This window comes from Choristoneura fumiferana, chromosome 24 (assembly GCF_025370935.1).
Source record: "Choristoneura fumiferana chromosome 24, NRCan_CFum_1, whole genome shotgun sequence".
NCBI lineage: Eukaryota > Metazoa > Arthropoda > Insecta > Lepidoptera > Tortricidae > Choristoneura > Choristoneura fumiferana.
In genome coordinates this window covers 5,196,704-5,209,168 of record NC_133495.1, presented here as the reverse complement: position 1 = coordinate 5,209,168, position 12,465 = coordinate 5,196,704, and the positions used below count along the sequence as shown (strand labels likewise).

The 12,465-nt window shown below is 37.2% G+C and overlaps 1 protein-coding gene across 1 annotated transcript in view; it reads right to left on the bottom strand.

Annotated features, from left to right (window-relative positions):
* Window positions 1–1,113: 1,113 nt before the first annotated feature.
* Window positions 1,114–12,465, bottom strand: part of Sox15 (Sox box 15 transcription factor) — a 144,800-nt gene continuing 133,448 nt past the window's right edge. Inside the window, exon 4 of the mRNA XM_074106307.1 lies at window positions 1,114–4,746. Within this exon, the coding sequence (XP_073962408.1) occupies window positions 3,524–4,746 (1,223 nt within the window). The 3' untranslated portion in view covers window positions 1,114–3,523. The remainder of the gene's footprint in view (window positions 4,747–12,465) is intronic.

The following is a 12,465-nucleotide window of genomic DNA, read 5'->3' as shown; positions in this document are numbered from 1 at the left end:
TTTTAAATTTGTATTTATTACACTTTTAATCTAGATTTTAGATCTGACCACACATTGGATTTAATAGTTGGAGCCACTTAGAATCGACACTGAATATCGATATCGGCTACATCACTTTTTAATTTCGTCGAACCCTGGCAACCCTTTAACTGTCATTGAATTGTCAATCTAGTCTCACGAATTATGGTTTCAAGTATAGTTGTTATATGGCTATAATATCGTAAGCCCGTATTGCCCGTGCGCAGAATAAGGCCCAGAGGGCGTACACATCTTCTCCTTAACGCCATATTGGGGCAAGTACGTGTGAGGTACGATTTTGTAATTTATTGCATAATTATATGGATTAAGCTGTTTAGCTGGATGTAATATTTATTTTGATATTTTGGCTTTTATTATTAGTTTAAACACGCCAAGTATGCGCGAAGGGTTCTTGTATCCAGACACAATTTTATTCAATACGGATAATAAAGATATATTTTTTATTATTTATGGGAAAATTTCAAGTGTGTCTACCTATTATGGTTCAAAAGATAGTGCCTATATTTTGACAGACGGACGGACAGAAAAGCAAACAGCGGAGGGCTAGTAATTCCATTCAGCAAAGCGTTTTCCGCTTAAAAGAAATTTGGCCATGGGCACAAAGCCCTTCAGCCTAGTATTTTCCATTTATAAAAATTAATTTCTGGCCTTAGAAGAACATTTCGTCACTACTGTGAAATAATCTCGTATCTCAAATCAATATGCCAACAAAATTGACCCTCGAACGAGCTTTTTTATTAAAAGTATTTACCTAGTGACATTTTTCCACGACTGATCAGTGTTGTCAACTTATAGAGTCGAAAAATACAATGACTTTTGTTTCTGTATCATCGACTGAGGGTTTTGTTCTTATAATATGTACATTTTTTTTTGATACAGTGATATGGAATAGTATGAGAGTCCGACTCACAGCTTATTTTTTTTATTTTAAAGAAGTGACTTTATTATACAATATACTTCCTACGAAAATATGTTATAAACATACATACCTACATGCGCAGTATCAATTCGTTGAAATACTACCTGCCTTTATTGTCATTGGGTTCTAAGTGGAAAAGATAAAAAAAACTGAAATTCTGTAGAATATAAATTTTATTGCTCCTTATAAATTTTCTTAAAAATAGGAAAAACTTAATTTCGCAGTGCGAGTGTCTTTTTCGTTAAAATTATAATAAAAACTAATAACTTCTAACATTTTTAGTACAATATGAGATATTTTAATTCTTACAATTTATACAGATTATACTTACTAATCTAGAATAAAACCTATGATATAATCCTTAAGGTCTAATATCTACAAGCACATGCTTATTACCACACTTGGAGAAGGATTAGATTTTTTTGTAGTTTGTTATTTTTTATCCGATGTATGTACCCACTATATATGGTATTTTAATTAATGAAATTGTAGCATTTTGTTCTTTTGATATATGTGTAGCGGAAATTCTTTTAAAGATCTTATAAGTTTTGTTTCTAGTAATGTTACCATATTTGTGTTTGGTCTTGTGGTGTTCAAAAAATAAAGTTTTTTACATTAAATTGTGGCGGCATATTTTCGAGAGTGTAAGCCTCACAAATATTAATACAATCATGTTAAAGTGTACTAGAAACATAATTTTATATAAATTCGGTTGAGTACAGTCAGCTACAAAGATATTTACACGTTTGATCGCTCAAAAATATATTCTTAATTCTCTTTTAAAAGACAGAGCCGAGAGAAATTTTGATATTTTTCAACTGAGATTACAGGTACAAGATTTTAAAATTAACAATAGAAAAATATAAAAAATAGAAACTAATTTAAGTGCGGCAACAACATAATTGGAAGAACAGATTTAAATAAACTAAAAAATATTTTTTACTAATTTTAACTTTTACTGTTTGACGGATTATATTGGCTTGACGAACTTTATTGTAATTTAATCTGGAGTTCTTTTTAATACCATTCAAGTAATTTTGACCTACTTTTATAAAATCGCGTCCAGGCTACTCCCAAATTCAAAGTACAATACCATGCCGTCCCATTAATTCTTCTATTAAATACAATTAGCGTGAGCGGGATGACACTATACGAAGTTCGAATTTCAAATTTCAGATTGTATGCCCCGACTTATGAAACCTACATCACTGTAAAATTTAAACATGTAAATTTTATTTTTCATCTATAAATATTATAATTTACTTTGTTTTGAAAAAAAAAAACTTTCTGCCAAGTTTCTTAATAAGCTTGATGCACAGAAGCTTTATTAAAATTAATTCCAGAATAAACCATATCGTAACTGAATGTTTGTTATGGGTACTATTTCAATGTCGTAATCAAAGTTTTTACATATATAGCTAAAACATACAAGTTTACATATTACATACAAAATTAGTAAAAAATATTTTCGCTTAAAGTAGAATTTCAGTAAAGCACCATATACAGTGCTACAGTTAATTTCGAAATTCGCTATGTTATTTTTCTACGAAATATACAAATTATGATAATTACAAATAAATAATCTTTTACATAGGAATCGTTTATACTCGTTACCTCAATGGTATTCTCACGTACAGTCAGTAAAATAAAGCGTCTATTATAATCAAGAGCAATGAAAATGTGTCGTATTCTTTACGTTGTCATAGTTTTGTAAGACTCGACATGTTTTCATTACTCTCGATTGTAACCGAAATCCTTTATAATTTAATGCTGACTCTACTTATTACAAGTTATAAGGGTAATTTTACATAGCACCAATACGAGTGATTATTGAGGCCCAAAAACTTTTATTTGCTAATGGCAATACTTTAAACGTTGAATTCTTATTTTCAAGCAAGCGTAAATTTAAGTTGGTAATTTTGGGTAGTCCCGTAAAAAAGAATAAATCAAAATTCATTAAGGAATCTCTTAAAACAAATATTTAAGACGTCTGATAACCCTTGACCAGATAAACCAGAAACCTGTTTCCAAATAAACAGAGACTGCATTATTGATTTTATCTTTCACATAAAATTTATCAAAGGCCCTTTCAAATTTTCAATACAGTTCTGTATATTTATATATTTTAATAAAGTTCGCAGATTAAACGCTGTTTCTGGTTTATTTAATCGTGTAAACACAGCAATATCAAGCAGGTAACACAGTGAAATATATATAAGTTTATTTTTACTTCTATGCGATAACTTTGAACAACGAATTTTGATTTACTTTTGATTCAGCACTACCACAAGTTACCCTATTTCACTGGTCAATTTAAGGCCAAAAATTTTCCAATCAAAGGCCAACTCCGTTACATTAAATAAAAAAATCGCCTACAACTGGCGTTAAAACAACACCTACACTACTATAAGTATTCATATGAAACAATACAAAGTTTCGGGCATTTACAATTACACACTAACGCAAGAGTCATAGTTCAGAATTTAATTCTTTCTAGGAATTAATGATTCGATCACATGTATGTGGAAATAAAAATTCTTTGGGCTACGAGTAGGATGATCGAAATCAATTGCTATAGCAGGTTTGTCGGACACCAGCTAGGATGACGCTAAATTCGTCGTCGTTCCTGGCTTCTGTTAGGGCCGCCGGGGGAGCGGGGTACGGCCCCGCAGGAGGAGGGGCAGAGATCACAGAAGCGTAAGGGGAGGGATACATCCTCTCCGAACAGTATTCAGGGTTGGGAGTCTGCTCTGGGCAGTACGGCCTGTATCCCTGCTGCTGTTCGTATCTATACTGATGCTGCTCCATCGCTTCTGGAGCATAATCCAAATATTTATCAAACTCCCTTGCATCCACATCGGATTCTGGCGAACCGGTTCGGATTTCCGGCCGCTGACCCATGAACTGCTCAGACTCTTGGTTGGCTGGAGGTTCTTCTGAGAAGTAACTGCCTCCAGTATCGTACTCCGTCTTCGGCTGCTCAGGGTAGTGAGATTGTGCCACGTAGGACTCCTCAGTTTTATACATGTGCTCGTACTGTTCATACGGATGATACTGAATGCTGTATTCCGCACTCATCTGGCCGCTCGGAGCCGACGAGACCCTTGGAGTAGACGTCCCTAAAGTTTGTTGGTCTTGAGACGTCGCTACTGGAGGGAAAAACGTTCCCGTGACGAGTGGCGGCTGTTCAGCTAGAGTCCTTTGCGTGCACATCACGTACATGCCATTAGCCATACCCATGGCGGCGACCGGCGCTGGTGAGAAAGATCCTGGAGTCCTGTAGGTTTTGTAAGGGGAGTAGGAGTCTGACATGGACGAAGCGTTGATAGCTCGTCGTCTTTCCTCGTATTGGAAGTTCTCTTTTTCGTTTTCAACTGGTGAAGCGTCAGGGGTTGGTAAAGGAGCTTCTGCGGGTGCGCTCCTTCTTCCCTGTGGTTCTGGGGACCTTGCTGGGGATGATTCAGGGGTCTGGACGTGGCCGTTGAACTGGTTGGATTGGTAATCTGGTGCCAATGGGGAAGTTCGGTATGGGGAGAAGCGGGCTCCTGGGTTGTGGGAGAAGCGGTCTGGGGAGTCAGTTGTTGTGGCGTAGGGGGATCCGAGGGTGGAAGAGGTGGGGGGCGCGGAGGCGGGGGGCGCGGGCTGGTTCGGCCGCGTCTTGTTCTGCTTCCGCCGACGAGGCCGGTACTTGTAGTTCGGGTGTTCCGTCATGTGTATGACTCGGAGGCGCTCGGCTTCCTCAACGAAAGGCCGTCGGTCTTGCGGTGTCAGGGAGCGCCATTTTTTACCTGCAAAATAGAAATAATAGTATTAGTAATATATCTAACACATAAAGATTGTTCGTCTCTGAGGAAAACTTGTGTTGGATGGCGTGAAATAAAATTCCGATAAAGCTAGATACACGTTTTATTAAACACAAAACAGGCGTGACGCATTGCACGCTGCGTGGATGTAGAGAAGAAAGAGATAGAGGTGACACTGACAGCGCGGTAAAAAAAACTAACTAAGTTGGATCCGAATTTATTCTAAAGGTGGCACTTCACTTGGTATTGCGTATTCGCGTTGCGTTAATGACATCTCCGTCACTCACGCTAGCAACAATATAGTGCATCTCTTTCACACACGCAAATATTTCTGCGAATATGCCAAGTGAAGTGCCAGCATAACAGCTGCATAAAGATTTGTGTGTCCTTTTGGGTTTAAATGGTTATGCAGTAGCATAGAGATATGTCTACTGTCTATGCTTTTACAAAACAAAACAATTGCAAAATTGCTATCAAAACTTGGGGTACAGTATCCATCACGAACATCGGAGATATCTAGCCGCTCAAAAATATCTGCATACAGTCGTATTGTCCATCACGTTTTAGCGCGTTAAGATATTTTTGAAGACTAAGATAGCTCGGATGTTTGTGACACCGAAACTTCTAGTATGCCTACCAACATTAAGTGTCGACATTCTTTTTCTGAAAATTTCTCAAATGGAGACTGCGAATCTACAAGCGCAGCGCCGAACTCCACCAACGAGATGGACGGACGACTTGGTAAAGACGCGGGTTCACTGTGCAGGCCGTTTCCAACCTATGCAACTGGTATATGGGGGAGGCCTATGTCCAACAGTGGACTTACGGCTGATATGACGATGATGATGATGATTCTCTTCTGGATTCTACAAGAGTATCCTGATAAGTGCGACGAACTTACCAGTGATTGAATGTACTCAACTCTAATAAAAAAAACACTCGGCATCCGATAAAAATAAAAATATCTTCAAATCGATAACACTCTGCGTCGCGTCTCTAAATGTGAATTGTTTGTTTTGTCAGTAGCCAGCAGTGTCCCCCTGATAAATAACCTAAGAGATTGTCCATGCTTTTCGATAATTTCTCTATACCACCAACACTTCTAGAACCAAACAACTTTGAACTTAAACTTATTCACATAGAGTCGTAAATTCATTGGGGAATGTAAAAGGTTATTTATGATACCTTCATTGCTTGCTTTAAAGTTATTTGATAGAACACTATAGTGATTATTTAACTTGACGCCCTGACAGCGACTTGTATTTTATTTAATTTAATATTATTTTAATCTTGATGTAGTGTATTAGTAAAGGCGGTGTAATATTACATATTAGCCACTTACATTAATATTGTAGGTATGATTGTATCTAACAGGTGTTTAGAATCAAAAAAGTTTTTTTTAATGTTGTTTAGTAGGTGTGCGTTAAAGGAATGTCAAAGGTTATAATGTAAATGGCGCCAGTGTTTTTGTTCATACAAATATATATTTTTTCTTTTACCTGAGACTCCTTTTTTGAAGTCGGTTAAAAAGCCGAAGTAGCCTAGAGGTTTGGCCTATGGCCTGAAATCCATATTGATTTTTGAATTTTTCTTAATTCATGTGCGAAATTAGAAATTTACCACGATCTTTACGGTGAATGAAACATCGTGAGGAAACCTGCACATACCTGTGACTGTGACGCAATGGTACATGTAAAGTTCTCAATCCGTACTGAGCCCGCGTGTAAACTACAGCCACAGCCCTCTTATTCTATGAGGAGGTCTGTGCCCAGTACGGTAAAGATAACCAAGTTATCTTTTCTTTTATAAACTTATGTTTTTGTATGAAATCAAAACGAATGTTTTCAAAACAATTTTTTTTTATAAACCCATGACAATATTTAGACTCTGTGACAAAATATTTGGCGCGAAATCATACGAACTGTCAATTCCAATCATTATACAGCCAGGTACGTCAGTTGAGTGATGTCAAATGTCACTTTGACAAATGACGGGTTGGCTTCCTGTCGGGACCCATTAGAGGCAATGTCGGGTTATCGGGGTTTTATATCCTTATCGATACAAGTTACAACAATTAATGATTGATTTGGTTACTCATATAGTGATATGTTTTTTTGACAAGTGTAATTTTATTAAAAGATTTTGTAAATAGAGACGATATTTAATTTGGATGACATGCTAGTAGGTTCCTACAGCCCACAAAGTTCACAAGAAGTATATTCGGTAAAAAAAGTTGTAGTAAAAATGTTTTTGTTTTTATAGAACTAATTGTTAAAATACCAATACAATACAATGTTTCTTTATTGTAAACCGAAAATAGCAAAGCGGTACAGCAAATGGGTATACAGAGAGAAAATTACAAGGTAAGCAATAGGCGGCCTTATCGTTTAAGAGCGATCTTTTCCAGGCAACCTTTTTTTTACAGAAAGAAATATTTATTATTTCTAATACTAACAGAATTTACGCTGTGGTATATAAACTATTGCAACTAAAAATATCACTCGTGTGATTCGGTCTGACTCATTAATTTATTTTACAGTTTCAATATTAGTTTACGATCAAAATTACAGATTATACTTTATTTCAACTCCTGTAGCAGGTGTCCTTATCAAGATTTTTTTTGCCCAATTTTACCCGAAGTATTTTTCAAATCTCCCTAAAAAACCCTAAATAAATATTTTTTTCCGATTTTTTTCAAGATTCTAATTTTTTAACATTGTAGTGCCCAGCCTTAACCTTGCTGTTTATACTGTTTGACAAGCACGCAGCTATGAAAAGCGGGTTCGAACTATACTGGCGTTTCGTTTCTGTCGAAATCGATGTACATTCATATTGAAATTGTAATTTTATTGAAAATAAATTAACCGGCATGTCTTAGGAAGTGCTTTTAACGTACAATATTGGTTGGTCGTCGGCAGTTGTATCGTGCCATCTCTCTCACTGACCTGTTATTCACTATTTGAGTGAGAGGGACGAACCGTCATTATTGTCAGGACGACCCCTAGAATTGGCCCTGTTTTCAGTTCCCCCCCCTAAATTTAGGGGTAAAACCCCTAAGTTGTCACCACTGATGCTGACTGCAACAAGGTTCCACCGAGTGCCAGATACGAACTTGTCAAGGTATAGTTCTAGTTTAATTCATGGTTTAATGAAGGCGAAATTGGTATCTTTGTTACAGCAGACTTTAGCATAATAATTTTGATTTTAAAGTTCCCAATCCGCACTGGGCCCGCGAGGGAACTATGGCTCAAGCCCTCGCATTCTAAAGGAAGCCTATACCCTGCAGTGGGACTAGTATCGTCTGGGATGATGATGATGATGATGATGATTGATTGTAATGTAAGCCTTAGGTATGTAATTCGTAGAAAACCACCCAAAATGACAGAATCTTTATCAGGACATTAATAAATGAGTAGCTATTACGAGATTTTTGGATAGACCCGTCTAAGTTAACCGACTTTTGTAAATGACAGGTATCAATCAAAGTTGGAGGTTTCAGCCATTTTTTGCTATTCGCAGTCTAAAGTAAGTATACTAAAATGACTATTATACTTAAGGGAAGAAGGTATATTTTTATGTGTGCAAAAGTGGGCCATAGGACATTGTTCAATGGAAGGAGCTTGCGGAGTGCATACTATAAAAGCATTTTTTTTAAATTGAGATATGTATTTTGCTATCGATGTAAGATTAATTTCTACGGCCAACTTTTGCCTTTCCAAGTAAATTCTTAGTTAGATACCACACAACTAAAAAAAAAATTAAACAAAAGGTTTGGGCGTATATTATATCGTCATTCGTACTATTTGAGTTATTCGGGATTAACCAGCAATATTACATTTGAAATTTAAGTACAATGAGCTTTACCGCGGAGGAAACATCGTGACGAAACCCGCACAGCATCAGAGCAATGTCTGTGAAACATAACATGCCCTGCAGTGGGATGTATATACGTAAGCCTATGTTTAGACACTTATCTATCTAGAATTCACGTTGGTATTACATTTAGGCAATATTTATTTAGAACTACGTATTAAAAAAGTGAGTCGTGGTGGCCTAGTGGTTTGACCTATCGCCTCTCAAACAGAGGGTCGTGGGTTCAAACCCCGGCTCGCACCTCTGAGTTTTTCGAAATTCATGTGCGGAATTACATTTGAAATTTACCACGAGCTTTGCGGTGAAGGAAAACATCGTGAGGAAACCTGCACAAACCTGCGAAGAAATTCAATGGTGCGTGTGAAGTTCCCAATCCGCACTGGGCCCGCGTGGGAACTATGGCCCAAGCCCTCTTGTTCTGAGAGGAGGCCTGTGCCCAGCAGTGGGACGTATATAGGCTGGGATGATGGTGATGATTAAAAAAAACTACTTTTACCTGTCTACCTATGTTTGTAGTTAAGTAGTAAAGGAAAGAAGTTATTTTCGGAACCTTTAAGCACTAAAACTGGTTTAGCTTTATAGTTCTCTCAATAGTATCGTAGCCACATCGTAGCCTTTAAAATCTAAAACAAACGAAAATAAAAAACGTCAAAAACGCAAGCGGAATCGAAATGCAATAAAAAAGCTGTGAGAGCGGGAAGGTTAAACACGGTCCGTTGGTGCTAGAGCAGGACGGTAGATGTTCGAATTTGAAATGCAGCGCGTGCGCGACACATCCGTTGCGGTAAAAACGACAGTGTCGCCGCCTGGCGGCCGGCGGCGGCGTCACAATTCAGTAAATGTAATAGCCGTAAATTGTGTTCTAGAAAAACATTTTTAATTAAAATACTTTTTTGCTGACTGTACTGTGTGATGACCATACTTGAAATACAATATTTAAAAAGTGTTCTTACAGTTCGGAGGCGGAGAAACTTCATGAACAAATATTTCTTGCACAAACGTAGCTATCATAAGTGAGTGAGTGAGCAAAGTAATCGGTTTAGTTCATTATATAAATAAATATATAAATATCAATATCATGGGACACTTGACACCAATTGACCTAGTCCCAAACTAAGCAAAGCTTGTACTATGGATACTAGGCAACGGATAAACACACTTATATAGATAAATACATACTTAAATAAATACATATTAAACATCCAAGACCCGAGAACAAACATTCGTATTATTCATACAAATATCTGCTCCGGCCGGGAATCGAACCTCAAGCTTCGTAGTCAGGTTCTTTAACCACTTGGCCATCCGGTCGTCAAAATTGATACGGAACTCCGCAAAGTAACACCTGATTCAATAAATCATACTTGAAATATCTTCCAATCTACTCTGTAAGTACAATAGTAAATATCCGTACCCAATTTCAAGTCAATCTGAACATAAGTGGGCGTAATTTGGCTTGCAAGATAATATAAAATTTGTTACATAAATGTGTGTCGGTTTTGGAATAACTTCCAGAAAGTATGGCCTGGAATTTACGACCTAATAAAGCACACCCTGGTAATTCGTGTACTGTATCTAATGTATCTTTATCTTTGTCGAACAGGTACCTGTAACGAGTAATTTATTAAAGATTGTCAACGCATCCTTTTATCTCTAGTACAGTCACCTGCATTGATCTACCACAGCGGAGCGTGCAAACATATCTAATAATACGTCCTAACGGCGCTAGAAATAGAGTCGCATCAGATATTTATGCACGTTTTATTGTGTCAAAGATATTGCTGCTGGTGACTGTACTGCAGATGTCTGCAGACAACGGTTATTAGTTACCACGAGTACTTGCTAGTTTTAAGTAAAAAAAAAACAGGTTCGTTTACATCAGTAAGTTTCAAGATTAAATTATGAATTTAAACATATCAAAACTCTGCCCGCAAACAAATGTCATTAATCATTATTTAATTAATGATAATGATTGTGATCTAATTAATGATATGATGAACGAGACGGGACCACCGCGTGCCATAATGCTGTATTCCGCACTGCTCTTGCATAAAGAAATGAAAAAAAATATAATGTATTTTATTTGTAATTATGTGTATTAAAAAAAATAACTTTCTGTCAAGTTTTTGCAGCGCCTTTTTCTTGGCAATGATGATCTTTCCAAAAGCACTGGTAATATAAAAAAAAGCCATGTTAAAGAGCCCTTTGCGATTTACTTGCAGAATAAACGTTTTGATTTTGATTTTAAGGGTGTTAAAAATAGTCGTTAACGGTGCGTAGGGATATTTTTGAACATTTCTATATAGGCATATTACTACTGAATCAAAACATCAAATTTGTTTACGGATAATGAGTATCCCCCTACCTCGACCTTAAGAGGGTCGCTGGCGGCGGATGGATGCGAGGGGCTGAAGAAAGTGTTGTGGCGCGCCATGGAAGAGGCCTATGTCCAGCAGTGGACTGCTGTAGGCTGATGATGATGATGAATGAGTATCCCTAGACTTTTCGATGAGTGGTCCCGAGTAAAAAAAAACCTTCATTTTATTAACCGGTGCAAAGTGGAACAAATCTTTATATTATGATCGATCGCATCATTAATGCTATCATTAGCTGAGACTTTTTAAGCATTTTGGCTTCTGGATTGAACTATGCTAGCGACGGGGTGTCTATGAAGAAGACGGACTGCATTATAATATTAACTGCAACCTAGCTTGTGATCAACTATACTTTGATAAGTTCGTACATGACACTTGTTAGAACTCTGTCACAGGGAGCTTCTGCTGCCTTTATAAAGATTATTTTGATAAGTGCGGCAAATGCTGAATGTAACAGGGTTGTACCGTGTGTCACATATGAACTAAATAGTCAAAGTATAAGTCGCTACACTATTGACTTGACACAGTATATTTGTATGTTAACTCTTTATTGTATAAAAGAGACGAATACAATTGACAAACTTTGAGATACATGTACAAACGAACTTATCCCTTTAAGGGATCTCTACCAGTCAACCTTTGAGTGGATGAGAGGAGCAATTAGTTAGGGACCGACAAAGAGTGAGTGTAAAAGTTTAAAATAGTGGAAGCTACAATACAGTGAAATAAGTAATAATTATAATACATACACTATTTTACGTGTATAACATACAATAGGTATGAGAATACAAAAAAGTACTCTTTTCTCAAAAGCCCGGCAACGCATCCGTTATTCAACTTATGTCAAAGGTATCCATGGGCGGCGATGCTTGCATTTTATCAGTTGACCCGCCTACTCCTTTGCTCCCTATCTTATAAAAAAACAAGTTAGAATGCAGATCATCTCTAATGTCCCTAAGATGGTAGCGAACCAGGAGGACATCGCCCTATCAAAACTATTCTTTCTCCCAAACCACAGACCCAACAACAATTGGGTAGGACAAATCTAGTATGTATTTTGAATAAACCATAGCCAGACTCAAGATCGCGGTAGGTAGTTCTTTCGCATCTTTGCCCGGTTTTACTGTGGTGCGTAAAATAGATTATAAACTGCGCGGCGGGGCGGGCCGACGAGAAATGCACAATGCGACGCCTTGGGGCAAGCGTTATTGCTGGCCTTTTATTACTAGAGATATGTCGGGGGCATGGCATGGGCGGCGGCGGGGGGATAGGCGCAGGCGGTTAGCGGGGAAATATGAAAACGTTTAGGGTTAGATTACTTGCTGGAATCTTGCAGAGAATGATAAAGAAGCGATTTAGGAAGAGGGATGTTTTAAGTTGTTGGTTTTTACGGCAGCTTAGATAGAAAAAGATGTTTTTTTTTTAACTATTAAATCTATTAAAGTACTGGTACTTA